The sequence below is a fragment of the Acinonyx jubatus genome, chromosome B4, assembly GCF_027475565.1.
Source record: "Acinonyx jubatus isolate Ajub_Pintada_27869175 chromosome B4, VMU_Ajub_asm_v1.0, whole genome shotgun sequence".
Classification (NCBI taxonomy): domain Eukaryota; kingdom Metazoa; phylum Chordata; class Mammalia; order Carnivora; family Felidae; genus Acinonyx; species Acinonyx jubatus.
The window spans coordinates 86,482,750-86,507,047 of NC_069387.1; the positions used below are offsets into that span (position 1 = coordinate 86,482,750).

At 35.2% G+C, this 24,298-nt stretch overlaps 1 protein-coding gene across 4 annotated transcripts in view; it reads left to right on the top strand.

Annotated features, from left to right (window-relative positions):
• MON2 (MON2 homolog, regulator of endosome-to-Golgi trafficking) overlaps positions 1-24,298 on the top strand; it is a 117,622-nt gene that overhangs the window by 59,344 nt on the left and 33,980 nt on the right. For all 4 annotated transcript variants that reach the window (XM_015079515.3, XM_015079517.3, XM_053226447.1 and 1 more), the window contains 11 exons: positions 652-764; positions 8,167-8,271; positions 8,630-8,710; positions 8,789-8,862; positions 9,124-9,214; positions 13,648-13,749; positions 14,878-14,988; positions 16,540-16,715; positions 19,234-19,396; positions 21,023-21,316; positions 23,434-23,632. In XM_015079515.3, coding sequence (XP_014935001.2) covers positions 652-764; positions 8,167-8,271; positions 8,630-8,710; positions 8,789-8,862; positions 9,124-9,214; positions 13,648-13,749; positions 14,878-14,988; positions 16,540-16,715; positions 19,234-19,396; positions 21,023-21,316; positions 23,434-23,632 — 1,509 coding nt within the window. The remainder of the gene's footprint in view (positions 1-651; positions 765-8,166; positions 8,272-8,629; positions 8,711-8,788; positions 8,863-9,123; positions 9,215-13,647; positions 13,750-14,877; positions 14,989-16,539; positions 16,716-19,233; positions 19,397-21,022; positions 21,317-23,433; positions 23,633-24,298) is intronic.

A 24,298-nucleotide genomic window follows, 5' to 3' on the forward strand; every position in this document is an offset into this window, starting at 1 on the left:
TATTGAAATGGTGGTTTGGGGTGCCTGGCTGGCTCAGTCAGTGAAATGTGCAACTCTTGATCTCGAGGTCATGAGTTTGAGCCCCACATTGGGTCTAGAGATTACTTAAAATAAATAAATAAACTTAAAAAAAATTTTAAAAAGTAGTGGTGTTTTTTTGTTTGTTTTTGTTTTTATTTTTTCAACGAACTAGTAGAACAATAATGCTGCTTTTAACGTTCAGATGTTTTTTTTCTTGTTGAATACTTTGAAAACACTCAGGTTTGTTACATGTAATAGAAATATATTTCAAGATGGTATTTAGTTTTCAGACTGAAAATGTGAGATTTGACATCTAACTTTAACTATAAAAGTTTACTGGAAATATATGTTAAAATACTCCATGTGTCCTAATTCTATTTTGCTTGTGAAAAAGTATACCTAAGTTTTATAATTTTAAAAAGTTATATAGAAAATTACTTAAAATTTGCTTAAATTATATTGGTTTTTATACCTCCTGAATTTAAAAAATGTTTGCATGTAGATAATAGGTAACTGCATAAGTGTCATAGTTGAACTTAGTTTAATCAAATTAATGTTTTAAAGTACAACATTACTTTGAATAATGTGAAAAGTATATCTTAATTATTTAAGCTTTCCTTTGTGTTCTAGCATATTCCATTCAGGGCCAGAGTGTTATGATGATAAGTCCATCAAGTGAATCTCACCAGCAAGTTGTGGCAGTTGGTCAACCTTTGGCAGTCCAGCCTCAAGGAACAGTAATGGTGAAGGACTTTTCTTACCTTAGTTACCAATTAACTATCCAGCAAAATTATTATACCTTTCTTTTTTTACTTTTTAAATCCAAGTGAGTTAACATGTAGTGTAATAATGGTTTCAAGAATAGAATTTAGTGATTCATCACTTACATATAACACCTAGTGCTCATCCCAACAAGAGCCCTCCTTAATGCCCATCACCCATTTAGTCCATTCCCCCCATCCAACACCTCTCCAGCAACCCTCAGTTTGTTCTATACTTAAGAGTCTCTTATGGTTTTCCTTCATCTCTATTTTTATCTTATTTTTCCTTCCCTACCCCTATATTTTTCTTTTTTGTTTCATAAATTCTACATGAGTGAAATCATATGGTATTTGTCTTTCTCTGTCTGACTTATTTCACTTAGTACAATATACTCTCGTTCTATCCATGTTGTTGCAAATGGCAAGATTTCATTCTTTTTTGATTGCTGGGTAATATTCATTGTATGTATATACCACATCTTTAAAAAAAATTTTTTTTTAATGTTTGTTTATTTTTGAGAGAGATAGACCGAGTGCAAGCAGGGGAGGGGCAGAGAGAGAGGGAGACACAGAATCCGAAGCAGGCTCCAGGCTCTGAGCTGTTGAGAGAGGCTCGAACTCACAGAGAGATCATTACCTGAGCTGAAATCAGATGCTTAACCGACTGAGCCACTCAGGTGCCCCTATATAAACCACGTCTTCTTTATCCATTCATCAGTTAATGGACATTTGAGCCCTTTCCATACTTTGACTGTTGTTGATAGTGTTGTAAACATTGGGGTGCATGTGCCCCTTCAAATCAGCATTTTTGTATCCTTTGGATAAATAGCTAGTATGCAATTGCTGGATTGTAGAGTAGCTCTATTTTTAATTTTTTGAGAAATCTCCGTACTGTTTTCCAGAGTGGCTGCACCAGTTTGCATTCCCACCAGAAATGCAAAAGTGTTCCCTTTTCTCCTCAACCTTGCCAACACCTGTTGTTCATTTTAGCCATTCTGACAGGTGTGAGGTGGTATCTCGTTATGGTTTTGATTTGTATTTCTCTGATGATGAGTGATGTTGAACATCGTTTCATGTGTCTGTAAGCCATCTGGATGTCTTCCTTGGAAAAGTGTCTGTTCATGTCTTCTGCCCATTTCTTCACTGGATTATTGGTGTTTTGGATTTTTAGTTTGATAAGTTCTTTATAGATTTTGGATACTAACCCTTTATCTGATATGTCATTTGGAAATATCTTCTCCCGTTCCATCGGTTGCCTTTTAGATTTGTTGACTGTTTCCTTCCCTGTGCAGACTTTTTATCTTGATGAGGTCCCAACAGTTCTTTTTTGATTTTGTTTCCCTTGCTTCCAGTGACATGTCTAGTAAGGAATTGCTGTGGCCGGGGTCAAAGAGGTTGTTGCCTGTTTTCTCCTCTAGGATTTTTATGGTTTCCTGTCTTAAATTCAGGTCTTTCATCCGTTTGAGTTTATTTTTGTGTATGGTGTAAGAAAGCAGTCCAGATTCATTCTTCTGGATGTCAGTGACCAGTTTTCCCTATACCATTTGCTGAGGAGACTGTCTTTTTTTTCCATTGCATTTTCTTTCTTGCTTTGTCAAAGATTACGTGGCCATACATTTGTGGGTCCATTTCTGGATTCTCTATTCTGTTACAATGATATATGTGTCTGTTTTTGTGTACCATACTCTCTTGATGACTACAGCTTTTTAATACATCTTGAAGTTCGGGATTGTGATGCCTCCAGCTTTGGTTTTCTTTTTCAAGATTGCTTTGGCTATTTGGGGTCTTTTTTGGTTCCATACAAATTTTAGGATTGTTTGTTCTAGCTCTGTGAAGAATGCTGGTGTTATTTTGGTAGGGATTGCATTAAATGTGTAGATTGCTATGGGTAGTATTAACATTTTAACAGTATTTGTTCTTCTGACCCATGAGCATAATGTTTTCCCTTTCTTTGTCTCTTCTCAGTTTCTTTCATAAGCTTTCTATAGTTTTCAGCATACAGATCTTTTACCTCTTTGGTTAGGGTTATTCTTAGGTATTTTATGATTTTTGGTGCAGTTGTAAATGAGATCAATACCTTGATATTCTGTTTCATTATTGGTGTATAGAAATGCAGCCAATTTCTGTACGTAGATTTTATATCCTGTGACTTTACTGAATTCATGTATCAGTTCTAGCATTTTTTTGGTGGAGTCTTTCAGGTTTTCCACATAAAGTATCATGTTGTCTGTGAAGAGTGATAGTTTGACTTCTTCCTTGCCGATTTGTATGCCTTTGTTTCTTTTTGTTGTCTGATTGCTGAGGCTAGGATTTTTAGTACTATGTTGAATAGTGGTGAGAATGGACATCCCTATTATGTGTCTGACCTTTGGGGGGAGGCTCTCAGATTTTCCACATTGAGGATGATATTAGCTGTGGGTCTTTTGCATATGGCCTTTATGATGTTGAGGTGTGTTCCTTCTATCTCTACTTTCTTGAGGGTTTTTATCACAAAAGAATGCAGTATTTTGTCAAATGTTTTTCCTGCATCTATTGAGAGGATCATGTGGTTCTTATCCTTTCTTTTATTAATGTGATGTGCCACGTTGAATGATTTGTGGATATTGAACCACCGCTGCATCCCAGGAATAAATCCCACTTGATTATGGTGAATAATTCTTTTAATGTATTGTTGGATTCAGTTTGCTAGTATCTTGTTGAGAGTTTTCGCATCCATGTTCATCAGGGAAATTGTTCTATAATTCTCCTTTTTAGTAGGGTCTTTGTCTGGTTTTGGAATCAGGTAATGTTGGCCTCATAGAATGAGTTTGGAAACTTTCTGTCCATCGTATTTTTGGGAACAGCTTGAAACGAATAGGTATTAACTCTTTTTTGAATGTTTGGTAAAATTCCCGTGGACATCCATCCAGCCCTGGACTCTTGTTTGTTGGCAGATTTTTGATGACTGATTGAATTTCTTTATTGGTTATGGGTCAGTTCAAATTTAGTATTTCTTCCTATTCCAGTTTTGGTAGTTTATATGTTTCTAGGACTTTATACATTTCCTCCAGATTGCCCAATTTGTTGGCATTCAATTGTTCAAAATATTCTCTAATCATTGTTTGTATTTCTGCAGTATTGGTTGTGATCTCTCTGTTTTCATTAGTGATTTTATTTATTTGGGTACTTTCCTTTTTCTTTTTGGTAAGTCTGATTATTTTTATTAATTCTTTCAAAGAACCAGCTTCTGGTTTTGTTGATCTGTTCCCTTTTTTTTGTTTTTTGTTTGTTTGTTTTAATTTCAGTATTGATTTCTGTTCTGATTTTCATTATTTCCCTTCTCCTGGTTTTGGGCTTTATTTTCTCTTCTTTTTCCAGCTCCTTTAGATGTAAGGTTAAGTTGTATATTTGAGACATTTCTTCCTTATTTAAGAAGGGCTTGATTGCTATATACTACCCTCTTATGACGGCCTTTGCTACTTCCCAAAGGCTTTGGACTGTCGTCTTTTCATTTTCATTGGCTTCCATGTACTTTTTTTAATTTCCTCTTTAATTTCTTGGTTAATCCATTCTTTCTTTAGTAGAATGTTCTTTAATCTCCAAGTATTTGTGATCTTCCCAAATATTTTCTTGTGGTTGACTTCAAGTTTCATAGCTTTGTGATCTGAAAATCTGCATGGGATGATATAGGTCTTTTTGTATTTGTCGAGGGCTGATTTGTGTCCCATTATGTGATCTACTCTGGAGAATGTTCCATGTGCACTTGAGAAGAATGTGTACTCTGCTGCTTTAGGATGAAATGTTCTGAATATATCTGTTAAGTCTATCTGGTCCAGCATGTCATTGTTTCCTTGTTGATTCTCTGCTTAGACGATGTGTCCATTGCTAGAGTGGGGTGTTAAATTCCCCTACTATTACTGTATTATTATTAATGACTTTCTGTATGTTTGTGATGAATTGATTCATGTGTTTGGGTGCTTTCAAGTTGGCATAAATATTTACAATTGTTCGATCTTCTTGGTGAATAGACTCCTTAATTATGATATAATGCCCTTCTTCATCTTTTGTTACAGTTTTTGTTTTAAAATCTAGTTTGTCTGATATAAGAATGGCTCCTCTGGCCTTCTTTTGATGTCCATTAGCATGATAAATAGTTCTCCATCCCCTTACTTTCAATCTGCAGGTGCCTTTAGGTATAAAATGAGTCTCTTGTAGTAAGCATATAGATCAGGTCTTGTTTTTTTATCCATTATGATACCTATGTCTTTTGATTGGAAGATTTAGTCTACTTACATTTAGAGTGGTTATTGAAAGATATGAATTTTGTGCCTCTGTGTTACCTGTAGAGTGGTGTTTCTGGTGACATTTTCCAGTCCTTTCTAGTCTTTGTTACTTTTGGTCTCTTTTGTTTTGTTTCATTTTTTTTCTCCAAAGAGTCCCCCTTAAAATTTCTTGCAGGGCTAGTTTAGTGGTCATGAACTCCTTTAGTTTTTGTTTGTCTGGGAAACTCTGTCTCTCTTTCTATTCTGAATTACAGCCTTGCTGGATAATTCTTGGCTGCATATTTTTCCAGTTCAGCACGTTGCATATTTCCTGCCACTCCTTTCTGGTCTGCCAAGTTTCTTTGGACAGATTTGCCATGAACGTAATCTGTCTTTCCTTGTAGGTTAAAGACTTTTTTTTCACTTTCTGCTTTCATGATCATCTGCTTGTCTGTGTATTTTGTGAATTTGACTACAGTATGCCTTGGTGATGGTTAGTTTTTGTTCAGTCCAGTGGGAGTTCTCTGTGCTTCTTGTATTTTGATGTCTGTGTTCTTCCCCAGATTGGGAAAGTTTTTAGTTATAATTTGCTCACATAAACTTTCTGCTCCTCTTCTCTCTCTTCATCTTCTGGGATTCCTATGATATGAATATTATTCCTCCTTAATAAATCTTTCAGTTCTCTTAAGTCTTGTATGGTGATCTTTCACCTTTGTTTCCCTCTTTTTTTTTGCTTCATTATTTTCCATAATTTTATCTTCTGAATTACGGATTCACTGCTCTGCTTCATCCATCTTTGCCGTCATATCATCCATTTGAGATTGCATCTTGGTGATAGCATTTTTAATTTCATCCTAACAGGATTTTAGCTCTTTTATTTCTGCAGAAAGAGATTTCCTGGTGTCTTCTATTCTGTTTTCAACCCCAGCTAGTATTCTTATAATCATGGTTTTAAATTCTAGTTCAGACTGTCTTACTTATATCTGTGTTGATTAAATCCTGGCCATCATTTCTTCCTCTTCTTTCTTTTGGGGTGAATTTCTCATCATGTCATTTTGAAGGAAGAAAAAAGTTAATAAGAAAGTAATATTAAAACAAAACAAAATCAAATAAAGGAAGCCAGATCTTAGGTGTATTTCAGTCTTCTTGTGGAGAGAGGTTTGATAGAAAAAAGAGGGGAAAAAAAGTAAAATTTTTTAAATTAAATTAAATTAAAATTTTAAATTAATTAAAAAATGTTTAATAATAGAATAAAATAAAATAGGATAAAAATTGCTCTTTACGTATCCAAGAAAGAGAAAGAAAAGAAAGAAAAAAGAAAACAGCATAAGCAAAAATAGAAGCAAAGAAAACAAACCAACAAACAAGCAAACAGAACGAAACCTGAATAAAGTTAAATCCAGTTTCCCCTAGAACTGAAACTTTTTTTTTTTAATTTTTTTAATGTTTATTTATTTTTGAGACAGAGAGAGACAGAGCATGAACGGGGGAGGGTCAGAGAGAGAGGGAGACACAGAATCTGAAGCAGGCTCCAGGCTCTGAGCTGTCAGCACAGAGCCCGACACGGTGCTCGAACTCACGGACCGCGAGATCATGACCTGAGCCGAAGTCGGATGCCCAACCGACTGAGCCACCCAGGCGCCCCTAGAACTGAAACTTTGACGCACTCTATGGTCAGTAGACTAAGCACGTGGAGAGGATTTGTGCTGGTCTTCTGGGGGATGTCTCTGGAGGACGCAGGTGGGCAGGGCTTGGTGTATCAGCTGTATTCTTCACTTGGTGGTGCTGCTTAGCTCAGTGGGGTCAATCCTGGTCTGTGAATGCATGGGCGAGGGGTGAAAATAGCTTAACCCAGCTCTCTAGTCTCTGGATTAGGAATTTCGTGCCCTCACAGATGCGTGATCAAGTACCCCTCCTTTGTATCAGGCTTCTGTCTGCTCCTTGCCTTTACCCTGTCTGTGTCCAAGCTGTCTGCCTGCCAGGTAATGCCTCCCTCCACAGTTTTATCTCAGATGGGGCTGTGTTTCAAAACCCCATACTTCACAGACACCTTCATCTTTGACCTGCACTGATTCTCTGGGGGGGGGGGGGGGGGGGCGGCGGGGTTTCGCTGAGCAATCACCAGATGCTGGCTTTCCCTAGAAAATATTTGTGCGATCATGCAGTGGCAGTGGCTCAGAGTTTTTGGTAAATCATACCCCAGCCAGTTGTGCTGCACTCTGGTGCCTTTGTTCTACTATCAGTAAATGTGACAGCTCTCCAGGGTCCGCTGGGATTTTTGCCAATGGGGAGGACAGATAGCCTCTATCAAATGCACTCCAGACAGGAGAACCGCTTCTCTCCGTGTTGCACATGGATCCCTCAGTCCACATTGCCTATTCCTGGGGATTTGCCCTACTTCCTCACTGGAGCATCGTCAGGCACTGATCTCTGAACCTTCAGACATTGCGCTCCATTGTTTATAGAACCCTGGTATTGAAACCCTCTCCCCTCTCTCCATTAATGGTTTTGGAGAACAGATGTTTGTCCAGTTCCCTGTGAGTGTTCTCACTCTTTCCTTCTCTTTCTCTCCAGCTCTTGTCGGGGTGGGGAGTGCTTTTCTTGAGCAATCCTGATGCTCTGCACTCTCCCCCTTTCTCTGCCCTCTCTCTGTGAAAATGGCACCCTACTCTGCAGCTCCACAGTTTTTCTCTCCCCTATTTCACCCCTCTGCATGACATTCCTGCCAAGTTCTCTGGCTCATATTATGCAAATTGTTGCATTTATCATGAGATCAATTTCTTAGGTGTTCAAAATGTCTTGATGCTGATCTAGCTGTGTTTCAGGGACAAGACAAGCTCAGGGTCCCTATACTACTCTGCCATGTTAACTCTGTCGCCTGTACCTTTCTTTTTGTTTGCCAGATTTTGTTGTTAGAGTTATTTATTTTAATTGGATGATTGATACCTTTAGAAGACAACTGACATTATCATAACAATGATGGTAACACAATTTTTAAGCAAATTAATTTGTTCTATACAAACCATCCACACCTATTTTCTTAATATATTTGTTTTTTTATTTAAAAAAATATTTGAATATGATAATCCTACTTTACGAGAATGCATAACAATTCTTACAAATATATATTTATTTAAATATAGCTCACTTCCAAAAATATCCAGTGTATGAGGACTTTACTTAACTTGGCACACTGCCATGGAGCTGTTCTTGGAACATCATGGCAACTTGTCTTGGCGACCCTGCAGGTATGTTGTAGGCTCTGAGTCAAAGATCAGTGTTCTTTTTATATCTAGGTGCTACCAATTAAATTAAGCAATGCCTGTTGGTAGTTTGGGGAAGCCTAAAGAATAGACAGTAAGTTTGAAGAAGGAAAAGTTGGAAAAGAAAAAAGATGTGGCTTCTCTTAATGGCCTAAGTTCTGCCTATGCTTGGTGTTTTAAGTATTTTACATGAATAGCAGTTACCGATTTAAATTTAATTATTGGAAACCTACTTGTGATTTTAATTTTAGTTATTAAGAGTTACTAATGACTTTTAATTTTAGTTATTAGGGTTTTTACAATTTTACAGATTTAGTTATTTTTTTTTTGTTTAATTTTACAGCATCTTGTATGGATTCTGGGATTAAAGCCTAGTAGTGGTGGTGCCTTGAAACCTGGGAGAGCTGTAGAAGGACCCAGTACAGTAAGCTGTAGTTAGTCTTACTGAATTTGTGCTTCTCAATATGTTCATATGTTACATTTAATTGTACTCTTCTCTTAGGTTCTCACAACAGCAGTGATGACAGATTTACCAGTGATTTCCAATATACTTTCAAGATTGTTTGAAAGCTCACAGTAAGAATCAGTTTTTGACTCTTAAATACAGAGAACAAACAGAGTTGCTAGAGGGGCTGTGGGGGGGGGTGGCCTAAATGAGTAAGGGGCATTAAGGAATCTACTCCTGAAATCATTGTTGCACCATATGCTAACTAACTTGGATATAAATTAAACAATAAATAAATTAAAAAAAAAAAGAATCAGTTTTTGAAATTGAAAGAAATATTATTAGCTGTGTATTTTAGATCAGAATGTCATACTTCTTCATTTTCATTATAGGTATCTTGATGATGTATCATTGCATCATTTAATAAATGCACTTTGCTCCTTATCCCTAGAAGCAATGGATATGGCCTATGGAAATAATAAGGTGTGATATTCTTTCTGTTTTAAATATGGTACATTATTGAGTTAAATAAGATGTACACTCATAGTGATCTTAGTATTTTAGTAGTGGGACTAATACTTTCTTCCAGTCTGTGTTGAGCTTTGCCATTTAGGGTTATTGGTTGAAGAGGGAGTGAAGAGGACATGACGTGGTTTGTGATATGTCTAATGTATTGTAAATTTAAATTGTGTCCATTTCTCTTGTGTACTGAATATTTTAAGAAACATTTTTTAAAAGAATATATGTAATACCACATTTATAAATGAATTCCATAGAATGTCACAATATTTGTAATTTCAATTTATGATTGGGACAATACAAGGTTTAAGTCAAGCAATATATATATGTCTCAGTTTCTCTTGCCTTCATTGGGATGGAAATAAGGAGCTAATCATTTCTTAGTAAAGGTAATGATTCTCCCGACCTTGAAAATTAAATTTTTCCTTTACTTATTGGCTGAATGAATAGAATATAGTACTTTTGAATATTGGCATTCAAGAGCATTTCTTTCTGTAATCAAAATATCATTTTCTATTATACTTGGACAGCACAAGAATATATGGATTTGTTTATATTTTAGAAATTATGTAAAATAAAATGCCTTCTGTGTTTTAAAATAAATATGGTGTAACCATTTACAAATAAGTGAAGATACCTAGAACATGATTAAAAAGCAGAGAATGCAGCTTTGTAACTTGTTTAACATGTATCTGTAAGATCCAAAATTATGTTGTCTGCTTAGTCTTCAATTATAATTCTTTGTATTGTGGCTTGTCATCTGTAGGACTCATTTAAAGATTAACCAATGAGGTCTTATTAAGGAGAAGTTCCATATATTATAGCATATAGTTAGGGTATTACATGAATATGTAGGTGTTTGAAAATATGTTTTATACTTTACTCCAAATTAAGGCATGGGTAATATAAAATATAGTAAAGTAGTAAATTTCTTGATATCCTTAATAATCCTGAATCTTTAAGATTAACTCAACGCACAAATATATTTTTAATAGAGTACTTTAATGAAATCTGAGCAAGTTTCTGTGGTAATGTCTTGAGAATTTACGTATTAACTCAGTAACCATGGTATGTGTACTGTATACATGATAGTGCTAAGAAATATAAAGGATATTTAAGATTTTTACTTTCTAACAGCATGTGAACTACTGGCTCATGGTTAAGTGGCAGTTTAAATGGTATAAGAGTCTAAATAAATAGTTATAGATACTAAGTGATGTGAGACATATTCTATGAATCTTTAGTGTCCTATTATAGATTCTAAGTGCATATTTCTACTAAAAGAATTAAGATTAATTAACATGAATTGGTTTGTGATTGGAGGTGGATATTGAAGGAATGGTATAATTTACATAAGAAAGAGCAAGTTCATGGAAATCAAAAGAAAAATGTTACAAGAAGTCAAGATCAATGAGAATTGAGAAAAAATAGGGATTTGATGTTTATAATTATGCTGGAAGAATACAATTTCAAGAGAGTGGTTGGAGCAGATATATTTCAGGGAAGCTTAGAAGGAACAAATGTTGAAAAAATGGATGCGTTGGAATGGAGATTATATACCTGAGAATGGATTCTCGTTTCTCTCTTTTAGGATTTAATATTGTAAAGCAAAGTGATAAATGTGGAATGGAAATAAAAATTTATAAAAATATAAACTATAAAAATTTTAGACAAATACGGCCAGGCTGACCTTTGCTGCATGTATTAATGTTGTAATGTTATAAAAATATTAAAAAATGTTTAATTGGAGGCAAAGAACAATTTATTATTCAGTTGTGCTTTTTATAAAAATTATTATAAATATGCAGATGTTAAAATTAGAAACTTTTATATTTTTATTCATTATTAAAAAAAATTTGACAATGTCAGCTCTTCTGAGTGAGTTAAACATTCTAGGGATTAAAGATATATATATTGGGGTACCTGGGTGGCTCAGTCAGTTGAGCATCTGACTTTGGCTCACGTCATGATCACACAGTTCGTGAGTTCTAACCCTGCATTGGGCACTGCGCTGACAGCTCAGAGCCTGGTGCCTGCTTCAGATTCTGGGTCTCCCTCTGTCTCTCTGCTTCTCCCCTGCTCATGATCGCTATCTCTCTCTCTCTCTCTCTCTCTCTCTGTGTCTCTCTCTCTCTCTCAAAAATAAATAAACATTAAAAAATTTTTAAAAAATTAAAATGAAAGATATATATATCAGTGTTCTTTAGTGTGGATTTAAAGTCATCTCATTTTTGGTCCTCATTTCAGGAATTTTTGCTAATGTGTTGAGAAGTAGCTTATGATGAAGCTTGCAAATTCTTCCCTGAAAGAAGGTGTGGTGGATGATACTTGTGCAGACATATTACCAAACTCAGTATAACAATGACAAAAATATTCTTCATAGTTTACTGTATGCCAGGCACTTAAATGTTTAATTTAATAATTTAAAACAACTCTGTGAGGTTTGGCGGTAGTTTCCCCTTTTTACAGATGAAATATGAAAATAGAGAGTTTAAGTAATCTGCCTGGGATCACATATTTAGTAATTGTTAGAACTTGGATTTGAACCCACATAGGTCTCATTCTAGAGCTTTATTCTTAACCACTTCACTAGTGGCTGTAACTTTTGTGTGCATCAAAGTCTGCTGTGGAGTTTTTTAAAAATGCAAATGCCGGGAATACATTCTAGGCTTTCTGAATAAGAATCTGGTTATGAGGTGTGGGCATTTGTACATTTAAAAACAAAAAATTTTTTTTGATGTTTATTTATTTTTGAGAGGGAGAAGGAGAGACAGAGTGTGAGCAGGGGAGGGGCAGAGAGAGAGGGAGACAGAATCCGAAGCAGGCTCCAGGCTCTGAGCTTGTACATTTTTTTAAATGCCACACGATTCCTGTGTTCATCCTGGTTAGAATTAGCAGAAGAATGGGGTGGCTGGCTGGCTCGGTTGGTAGAGCATCTGACTCTTGATCCCAGGGTTGTGAGTTCAAGCCCCATGTTGGGGCTAAGAAGGAGGAGGAGGAGGAGGAGAAAATCATACTAGGCAACATTTATGAGGACTTATTATCTGCCAGATACTTTCTAACGTGTGGTTGTCTCTGTATATTATTACCCCATCGTATAGATTTAAAAAATTTTAGCGAGGGGCGCTTGGGTGGCCCAGTCGGTTGGGCGTCTGACTTCGGCTCAGGTCACGATCTCATGTTCTGTGAGTTCGGGCCCTGCTTCCGGCTCTGTGTTGACAACTCGGAGCTTGGAGCCTGCTTTGAATTCTGCGTCTCCCTCTCTGCCCCTCCCCTGCCCATGCTCGGTCTCTCTTGCTTTTAAATAAACATTAAAAAAATTTTAGTGAAAGTAGTAACTTATTCAAGTTACATACCTATTAAGTGGTAGAGTTGAAATGAGGTCCTAGTCAATTAAAACTTCACAAATGTCAGTCTTAACCACTGTATCATACTGTCTCTACAATGGTACATTCTTCTACCACACAAATTTTTAGGGTGCCTGTAACATTAGTGCATGCAGCAAAGGTCAGCCTGGCCAAATTTGTCTTAAAACAATACTGATTCCTTTTCTGGTTGGTGAAATGCTAGCAACTGAGGAGAGGGGTTTGTCACCTGTCTCTGGTATTTTTTCTGTTATTTCCTAAACTCACAGTTCCAATATCTGCCTCATTCCTGACTCTATACTTCTTTCCCCTGGTCTCTGTTGTTTCTTTTCGGATTTTTTCATACTTCCTGAAATTCACACATAAAACATGGACATTTGAAGACTGCACTAGTAAGAATATATATCAATCAGCCTAGGCTGTAAGTCTGAGATCAAGATGCCAGCATGGTGGTCCTCAAGTGAGGACTCTTTTCCTGCTTTGAAAGATAGCAGTCTTCTCACTGGGTCTTCACATGGTGGGAAGGAGTGCTCAAGAGCATGCCAGGAAGCTCTCTGGTGTCTCTTCTTTTAAGACACTAATACTATCTTACCAGAGTTTCACCTTATTACCTCACTTAACCTTGATTACCCCCGTATAGGCCCTATCTCCAGAGACCATCACCTCGGCGGTAGGGTTCAACATAGATATTTTTTAAGGGGACACAGTTTAGTCTATAACAGAATGTATCTTTCCTTCTGGTCAGAAGAGTAGCCACTCTGTGTCTGGAATAATTTTGAATTTTTCACTTTTTTCTCATGAAAGCATTCTCTTCCTAACCAAATTTTATAATTAGAATCTATCCTGGATACTTGAGGGTGGGTTTCAGAAAGTCTTGTCTCATGATAACTAAGGTTCTGTTATGATTATTGCTAATTTATACTAATTATATATTAATTATAGTCATGCTTTTCAGAGTATCGTCAGTTTTATTTATAGTTGAGGTACTAAAAATTTCTTACAATATCAAAATGCAATATGTTTTCTCTCTAGGAACCATCTCTTTTTGCTGTTGCCAAATTGTTAGAAACTGGTCTAGTTAACATGCACCGAATAGAAATTCTTTGGAGACCTCTAACTGGCCATCTACTTGAGGTAACTTCTTTTTTCTTAAATGCTGTATTTACTTTTGTAAGAATAAAGATAGACACATTGAACTACGGATTCTGGATGACCATGTGAACAATCAACATTAACTTTTTTCCCCCTTGTCTTTATGTCTGTGTATTTCATTAGGGACTAAAGTTTTGCAATGATTGCCTTGGGGAAGGAATAGGTTGGTGTTTTGCACTGATAATGGGTGACACATCAGTGAAATCTCTGAAGTCTCCTCTAGCTGTTAGCTTGGGTCCTCTTTCTTTTGTTACAGAGTCTCTTGATCCACCTCAGTTTCAGCTAGTTCTGAAACTTTAAGGCATTTGGGGCTGAGAGTTCATTATAAACACTGTTCCTTTATAACCTTTCCTGTGATTCTGAGATAGCTCTTCTCTAAAGGGAAAAGCCTGTGTGGTATCACTAATTGTAGATAGTGCCAGGGAATTTCATCTGGATTTGTATACTCTTGTGTTCAAGTTGGAGTGACTGGTAATAATTAGCTGATTCTCAGTAATGATTGCTTCTGTTAGTATGCGTGTGTATGTGAACTTTAGGTTTAGTTTCCACGATCATTTTGTATTATTTTAGTAAGCTAGGAAAGGTATTACTCTTCATAAGAGAAACAAATGAGCTTGAACTTTTCTTTATTTTTTTTCCCCATTTTGTTGGGATTACTTTTATGAATTACTATAGAGGAAAAATGCAGATTTTCTTGTCCTAGACATTCTCATCAAATGGCACAAAAATAAGTTTTTAAAATCTTAGCTTAGTATTTGATTATGAGGGTTGGCCTGATTAGGAACCTTAGTATCAGCTTGCCGCTTTTGTTTACTCTGATGATATAATTTACTTTTTTGAAATCCTTTTTTTTCTGTGACTTGTTTAGTTTCATCTTTTATTTTCTGTCTCTCTATTGCTTCCTTTGCCCCTTATACAGAAGGTAAGCTTACTTCCATTTTAGATACAATTTTTTATTCAGCCCTTATTGGTGAACATTTCATATAATTTTTAAAATGTGAAAGAATACAAAATGTTATATTTAAATTTTTCTTTTCTCAGTTGATGTGTGATATGTAGCTTAAGTGTACAAATTAAATATTTAATTTTTGTTCAATGTTTTGTCTTCAGGTGTGCCAGCATCCAAACTCTCGAATGAGAGAATGGGGAGCAGAAGCTTTAACTTCACTTATTAAAGCAGGATTAACATTTAGTCATGATCCTCCACTTTCACAAAACCAGGTAAAAAAAAAAAAGTTACCTTGTTTTAAAAAAATTTTTAATGCAAAATCATCCTCTCCTATGTGTAGTCTTTTTCTTAATTTATCAAATCGATGATATTCTGAGAATGGGTGTTGTTTAATATTTTATATGTAGGCCATGGATATCATACAGAAGACTGGTATGTCTGGATTTTTAGGATTATCTTTATTAAAAGTCATGAAAACCTTCTTGTGAATGACACAGAATTAAAGCTGCTAAATTACTTAGAATTGGGCTCCCATTGTGGAAGTTTCCCTGTTCATGCATTGCTAAGACTTTATTTTGAGGCCCTACTTTATTAGCCTCCTTGCTTTGGTCCCTAACTATTCCTAATTTTTTTCTCTAATTATCCTTACATGGGGAGAAAAGCAAGTGGTAGAAGAGACAAGTACAATAAAATAGGTTTTTATTTTTAAATAATTTAAAAAGTTCCTTTGTACTTCCCCAATTTATTTTTGTCTTGAGTCCTTTGTCCTGACTCATATAATCATTTATAGATCTCTTATACGGTTTTTTAAAAGTCCACTGAAGTTCTTTTGTTTGAAGATTGAGTAGGAATGAAGATGGTGATTGTATTCTATAAATTTACTCAATACGTAGTTACTGAGTACATACAAGATGCTACCCAGTGATTTAGCTCTTGGAATAGAATGATGAGCAAGACAGAAAAGATATATGTTCTTATACAGCTTAAATTTTAGTGACTTCATATTTTTTTCCTGTTACAGTTTAAGTTTTTTGAAAAGAAAACCCTTATCCAAATCCTATTCACTGTAATACCTGACACATAGGTGAGAGCTTAAATGTTTTTTCAATCAGTGAACCAAATAAATGAATCCTTGAAGAGAAAACAGGTAAAAATGATGCAAGTGCTTTCAGGCCTTGAAAGGACTAGAAAAGAATGCTGTCTTTACTCCAGTGGATTCTAATCGTTTGACGCTGTCTTTGTTAATGGGTACCATACTTACTCACTTTTTAGTAGTATTAAGAATTTTAAATTTAAATGTATGTGATATAGGGGCATTCACTTTTGAATGTCCCCTCTCAGTAAAGAGAGCTTTCCTACTATTCTTCCTTTCTAATTGTATATTCTAATAAACTTTTGCCTGCTGCTCAAAATATTTTGCCTGCTGCTCAAAATAAACAAACAAAACGTGATGTATATTAACAGAGTAAATTATGAAAGATAGTTTTAGAAATTGGGGATTATTTCCTCTCTCCAGATATAGCTAGATGTATATAGACACATTTCCTTTATTGAGATTAATTTCTATGCGGGTCTTTAATTAGTGTCCTTTAACGCATAGTCACTCCCATTTAATCTGAAATTTAACATGTTAAAGATAGGTTTTTATTTCTCTTATTTTAAAAAAAGGTGACGTATAAATCTCTTAATTACTTCAGAGAAATCAGTGTTTGTTTTAGTAGAAAAGTTTTTATTTACTCTTACAGTCTGAGTGGAGGTGAATTTAAATTTAAAAAGTAACAATAAAGCTTCTCTTTCTAATTAGTTTCCTGCCCTCTTTTCAGAGACTACAGTTGCTTTTATTGAACCCATTGAAAGAAATGTCCAGTATTAACCATCCAGATATCCGACTTAAGCAATTAGAATGTGTGTTACAGATTCTTCAGAGTCAGGGAGACAGTCTTGGGCCTGGATGGCCATTAGTGCTTGGAGTCATGGGAGCAATCAGAAATGATCAAGGGTAAGTTTTTAAAACTAACATCCAGAAAGTAATAGAGGTAAAGAATGAATTCATCCTAAAATGTTGCAGAAGTGGTAATTTTTTATGTATACCCTTCCTGTTTAAGTCTAAGATCTAGAATCATTTTTTCTTAATCCTACCTCCATTTGGCTGGAGTGAATTATTAGGGCTCACCTTTGTTTTGGAAGGATGGAAAAATTGCTGTTTATTTGACATTTGTACAAGAATACAAAGTTCATAATTAATATAAATGCACCAACCTAAAAAATTTTGTAACACATCCAAAGATTGGGGTTTATATTATTAAAATAAATATTTGATAAGATATAAATTAACACTTAGGACTTCTCTGCATATATTGGGAAATCTAAGAATTTGCTTTTAAGTGACTTTTAAAATTTTATTGTTCATTTATTCTGTGCCTAGTATATTCTAAATACTATGCTTGCTAGTTTCTATGATTACACAGTTGGGTAGCTCTTGCTCTAAAACTAGAATCTTATGGAAAAGGAACAAGGTCTATGTTAGGATCCTAATAAGAATAGTTTGTTATGCTCCAAAGAATAGGATTCCAGTGGGAAGAGCCTGTGTCCCTGGAGTGGGGCTGAGCCAAAATTATGAGGGACCTTACATGCTTTTATAAACTATGTATTTGGATTTGTCCTCAGTCCATTTGAGAGACATTTAGGAGTTTTAAGCAAAGGAACATTGTGATGTGCATTTGAGCTCTATCACTTTAACAGTACCCTGGAGGGGTGGGGGGAAATGAGAGAGCCTGTAGTGCTCTCTAGAGATAGAAAGGAGGAGATGATGGGGCACCTGGGTGGCTCAGTCAGTTAAGCATCTAACTTCGGCTCAGGTCATGATCTCCCAGTTTGTGAGTTCTAGCCCCGCGTTGGGCTCTGTGCTGACAGCTCAGAGCCTGGAGCCTGCTTTGGGTTCTGTGTCTCCCAGTCTCTCTGCCTCTCCCATGCTCATGCTCTGTCTCTCTCTGTCTCTCAATAATAAATAAATGTTAAAAAAAAAAAAAAAGACAGGAGGAGATGGATTTGCGCTACTTAAATTGACTATAAAGATTGACTATAGAGGTGAAGGGTGAAATGGGAAATAGAATAAGGAATAGAATAAGGAATGACTCCCACATTTCTGACTTAGGCAGTTTAATGAATGGTGGTGGTATTAACTAAGTAGTAAATACTGAAGGAAGAGCAAAATGGACTTGTTTAGTTTAAAGTGAAACATTGCAGTGGAAAGGTCTATTAGATGTGTGGATATATTTGTCTCATTCTGCAGCAGAACTCATGCCATCTTACATGATGACTAGTTGAGTTTTGTATGGTTGAAATGCTTGAGACTATCTATTATGGAAAATTGATCTTTCTTATTTATTTGTAGTAGTAAATTTCCTTAAATTCTACAAAATACTGAGATGATTCAAGTGGAAGGAAGCCAGCGATAGCTTAAATCAAGCTCAAATTTCTTCTCCTAATTTACAGTGCAGTTATAAAATAGGATGTTGTTGTAAGATATTATTTAGTACATGTAAAACAGGAAGTACATGACATAGCAAACAGTAAGTGTTAGCCATTATAATTCACTTTTGTTATTATTTTCCCCACTGCCAGTTCTCTCTAAAGTCAAATGCTTCTTTAAAAAAAAAATGTTTATTTATTTTTAAGAGAGAGAGAGAGAGAGAAAGAGAGACCACAAGCAGGGAAGGGGCAGAGAGAGAGGGCCAGAGGATCTGAAGTGGGCTCTGCACTGATAGCATCAAGTCCAATGAGGGACTTGAACTCAATGAACCATGAAATCGTAACCTGAGCCAAAATCGGTCACTCAAGGAACAAGCCACCCAGGTGCCCCTAAAGTCAAATACTTCTTATTCTCTTCATTTGAAATTCAAAGTATACTATTTTCTTATGCAGACTAGATGGATTATTTTAAATGAGATATACATAAAAAAGAATGGGGAACTCATTTTCATTAAGTGTCTATTTGCATATGCTGGGCACCATGCTAGATTTGTGGGATATAGTGGTGAGAAAGTAGCTATAGTCAATTTCCTTTTTTTGTTAATGTCTAACTTTTGTTTGGCTGGTTGATACAACATCCTTTCTTCAGTTTTGTTTGTTAATTTATTTAAGTATAAGTATCTCTTTTACATGATGTAGATGTTAAAATACTGTATGACCTATATTAGGGGAGATTTTTTGGTCCAAATTTTAAAGTTTATTTTTATTTATTTTGAGAGAGAGAGAGCATGAACAAGGGAGGGGCAGAGAAAGACAATCCCACTGTCAACGAGGAACCTGACATGGGGCTCGAACTCAGGAACCTTGAGATCATGGCCTGAACTGAAATCAAGAATCTGATGCTTAACCTACTGAACCACCCAGGCACCCCTCTTGTTCAAATTTTAGAATAGAATTTAACTTGGCTCAAATTATTGTAAGGTGTATATTTTTACTTACATTTCTTTTAAGTGCATAAATATATATTTATTTTTCATTTTTTTTAGAGAATCCTTGATACGAACTGCATTCCAGTGTCTTCAGTTGGTTGTGACAGATTTTCTACCAACAATGCCTTGCACATGCCTGCAGATTGTTGTAGATGTAGCAGGTAGCTTTGGACTTCATAACCAAGAACTTAATATTAGTTTAACTTCAATAGGTTTATTGGTAAGTATTACTGCCTTTCTTGCGATCATATAATTTAGAAATCGTTGTTAGGCAATTAAGAATGAATGCTAAGCAAATAGGCTTTTTGTTTTATGGGGGTTGTTTGAATGACATTTAAGTGCTAAACTTTGATTTTGCATGAAGGATTAAATGACATAATTTAAGAAATAATTCATTGATAGAATATTTGGAATAATCTTTATCTATTGAGCTGAAATTTCGCTTTAAAAGGTTTGTCATGAGAGGATTTAGTAAACAAGTAATAGTACATAAAAGAGAAATATTTATGTGACTCTTGTGTAAGGATTAATTGATTTTCAATATTGTTTTCGTAGCAACATTTTCATGTACTACTTATTTAGTAAATAAAGCTCCAATAAAAGTCTTTACATGGTCCTGTAGTTCATCCACTCTGCTTCGTTAGCTACTAGAAGGCATATGTTAATGGAAGAGCCTTGACTGTGGGAACAGATATACTTGTATTTTAATTCTCTGTGCCTGTTGTTAATTGTTTAATGACTGACCTTTTGAGCCTCATTTTACTCACTTTGAATGTAGAAGTAAAATCTAAGTTAGGATGTTATTAATATTACATTAATAAACAAAGCTGTTTCCAATATAAATGCATTTAAAGGCAATTATTTACACTTTTTAAAGTTTATTATAAGCCAAAAGTTTTTATTTATTTACTTTTATTTTTTTAAAGTTTATGTATTTTTGAGTGGGGGAGCATGAGCAAGAGAGGGGCAGAGAGAGAGGGAGAGAGAATCCCAAACAGATTCAGCACTGTTAGCGAGGTGCCCAACGTGGGGCTTGAACTCCTGAACCATGAGATCAGGACCTGAGCTGAAATGAAAGAGTCCGACACTTTTAACCTTCTGAGCCACCCAGACGCCTCTATAAGCCAGAAAATTTTAAAGTTCGATATCCCTCACAAGCTAGATAAGTTACTATTAAAATGTAATCATAGGAAAGAAAATAAGCACACATATAGAATCCCTCCCAAAGAGTATTTAATTCAGTGTTGACTATATTACTGCCTGGTGTCACTCTTATATTTATGTTTATAGGATTCTCTACATTTTTATCATTGGTGTAATTCTCATTAATTCATACACTGTACTGTGGTTGAGAATGAGGTCATAAGCTACGTTGGGATATAGTAATTGTTCTATGAAATTATAAAATGCCCTTAAATGATATTAAAGAACTGTTAATAATTTTTTTGATGTCATAATGGTATCACGGTTAATTTTTTATAAAATATAGGCACGAAATAAATATGCCAAAATGTTAATAATATGTTTTGGGTACATTGATATGTTGATACATTTTCCCTGTTTTTTGTTTTGTTTTATTTTGTATGTTCTTGAAATGTTTCATAACAAAAATATTTAAAAATATTAATGTCAGCACAAGATTGTTTCCCCATATTCTCCGGAAATCAGATGGAGACATATGACAGAGATGTTTTCAAATCTATTCTGCTAGAAAAGGAATTTCTGAAGTGACTTTTTAAGGTTTTGTTTCTGAAAGTTAAAGCAACCAATCATGTATTGAATATTTATTTATGTGTTTAAAATAAAACCTGTGAGTGAAATGGTATTTTTCTACTTTGCTCTTTAGTGGAATATTTCAGATTATTTTTTCCAAAGAGGGGAAACTATTGAAAAAGAATTAAATAAAGAAGAGGCAGCACAGCAAAAACAGGCAGAAGAAAAAGGAGTGGTTTTAAATCGGCCCTTCCACCCTGCACCACCGTTTGATTGCTTGTGGCTGTGTCTTTATGCAAAATTGGGTGAACTATGTGTGGACCCCCGTCCTGCTGTGAGGAAAAGTGCAGGGCAAACTCTGTTTTCAACAATTGGTGCACATGGAACTTTGTTACAGCATTCAACATGGCATACTGTTATTTGGAAGGTATTGTGTATTAGCCTGAGTTATTAGCATTTGAGACAGATTTAAAAATTTTTCAATTAAATTTGTTCTTATTAATTTTTAAAGAAGAATTTCCCTGCATTTGTGCTTTTGGCCATACAAAATGTTAGTTTTGTCCTGCTATAAGTTACACCATGGAGCAAATTACATATTGAAAGCCTATTCTCTCTTTTTCTATCTTCATCTCTTAATATCTGTCTCTGATTTCTGCCTTTGTCCCTTTTTTCTCCCTGTTTTTCCAAGTGGCAAAACCACATAATTGAAATGTAATCAACTACAAATTTTATAAATGAAAGAATATCAACAATAGTGAAATTTACTTGCAGACTAAGCAAACAGAAGTAACCTCTAAGTGGTAAATTCTGTATGTTTGTTCATTAAATATACAGTTTCATTTTTTCTTTTTCTTTTTTATCCTCTAAGACTTTTTTACAAAACTAACAGCTTATTAGTGAGCATCTCCTCTTTGCTTTCCTTTTTGGTTCTGTCTGTTCCAGGGCACCTGGGTGCCTTAGTCAGGTAAGCATCTGACTCTTGATTTTGGCTCAGGTCATGATCTCACAGTTCATGGGATCGAGCCCCGTGTTGGGCTATGTGTTGACAGCAGGAACCTGCTTATAACCCTTACTTTCCCACTCTGTCCTTTCCCTCCTCACGTGTGTGTTCTCTCTTTCTTTCTCTCTCTCAAACTAAATAAACTTAAAAATAAACCTGAAAAATAAAATAAAATAAATAAAATAAAATTCTGCTCATCGTCTTTACACTGCTTTTGTGAATTTCTGAGATCAGTTAAGTTTGGTAATAGGCAACATAGTAAATCCTAATTGTATTTAACAATTTTTCTTCAATTTAATAAAAAAGACTCCAGAATGTCTTCTTAAAAAATTAATAATGTAGCCATGCTTTGGGCTCTGGGCAGATGATGTGGAGCTGCTTAGGATTCTCTCTCCTTCTCTGCCTTTCCCCCCGCTCACATTCTCTTGCTGTGTCTCTCTCTCCAAATCAGTAAATAAACATTTAAAAAATTAATGTGCATTTACTAATAAAAATAATTAAAATCTCTTCTCCTTCCCCTGTGTTCTGTTTCAGCTCTATTGGCTCTTATTCAGATCATAAACATGCTTTAGTCTCCCTTACTATTATTTTAAAAAACAAACTGATATTTTCTCTGATTCCTATTTTCATTTTAAACAGCTTTATTGTTAATCTTGCTGCCTAATTCTCAGTGATTTTTTTTCCTTCCTCACCTCCCCTGCATTCTCTTGACCCTTTAATATGATTTCTAGATTATTCTAATTCAAAGCCTCTTAAACCTTAGTAACAGAGTCCCCTTGAAGTCTTACCACCCCCAGACCCCCGGAGTTTGTGATTTTTTTTGATCCCCCTGGCACAGAGCCTGAGAATTTGCATGTCTGTGAATTTCTTGGGTGATGCTATGCTGTTGGTTTGAGACCATATTTTGAGAACCACGGAAATTGTTCATAGGCCACAGGTAGTCTTCTAATTGCCAAAATGTTCGCCCTAAGTTTAGTTCTTATCCTACTCATTTTTTTTTTTTTTTTTTTTTGGTAGCATTTAATACTGTTGGCTATTTTCTCCTTGAAATTTCTCTTCCCTTGGCTTCTGTTTCACAGAATGCTTTTGCTTGTCTTTTTCATTTTTATTTTTTTTCTTCAACTCCTTCCCCTGAATCTACGCTTTAAATGTAAACATTCTCCAAGTCCCAGACACTTCCTGCTTGATATTTTCAAGCACCCTCATCTAGTCCCGAAACTTGAGTTATAACCTCTATTTAGATGTCTTCTATAATTCTGTTTTTTGCCTGGACTGAATTCCTTAGCTTCAGTCCCTTCTTACACATTACCCCATAGATGCTCTGTTGATACGTCAACAAGTCTTAGAAAATATCCAATCAAATTAAAACATTTTTCATATTCTATAACTTCAAGTATAAACTTAATATAATACTTCTATTTTTTCTAATATATTGGATTGATCTGTCTGATATAATTTCTTGTGACTTTTGTTGTGACAGTTCTTAATTGCTATGCTTTTATTTAAGCTATGTTATTTTTATATGCATTTTTATAAATATTCAGGTTCTCTTTCATCTATTGGACCGAGTTCGGGAATCTTCTACCACTGCAGACAAAGAAAAGATTGAGTCTGGAGGTGGGAATATTCTCATTCATCATTCAAGGGACACAGCAGAGAAGCAGTGGGCAGAGACCTGGGTTTTAACATTGGCCGGAGTAGCAAGAATCTTTAACACTAGAAGATATTTACTGCAACCTTTAGGTATATATGCATTTTTCCTTCTAGTTAAACAAGTAACTCATTTTAAAGGCAATTTGAAAAATGTAGGAGATTTTTAAAAAATTTGTATATAATGCTACTTCCCAAGAATAATCAGTCTTAATGTCAGTTTTTGTTTATCTGTGGTGTGTGCATAAGCGTACACATTTTCATTCATTTCGTTGAGAAAATGTGTAATTTACCTCATATGGGCTAGCCTCTAGGGGATACAATGATGAATAAAATACACAACATCTTTGTTGTCATGGGCATAAGGGAATAACTGTAATTACATAAATAAATGCAAAATTGCTACAGTGATAAATGCTACAAAGGAGTGGTGCTTTGTAAGCTTATAATAGTTATTTGACCAGGCCTATGAGTTCCAGGTAAGCTTCCCTAAGGAAGCAGTATTTTACCTGAGGTCTGAATGGTCAGTAGTATTTCCATCAGGCAAGGGTAAGATGAAATGTGAAGAATTTTATAGGCAGAGAGAATGTGTAAATGTCAATAATATTGAGATTGAGAAGCCCCAGTGTAGATTATACCTTCAGTTCTGATGATAGTGGTGAGGGGGGTAGAGAAAAGTGAATGGAACAGAAATACTGGTTTATAAAATTATGAGCATGCTGTACATATTATTGCATTTTTACAAATTATTATTTTACA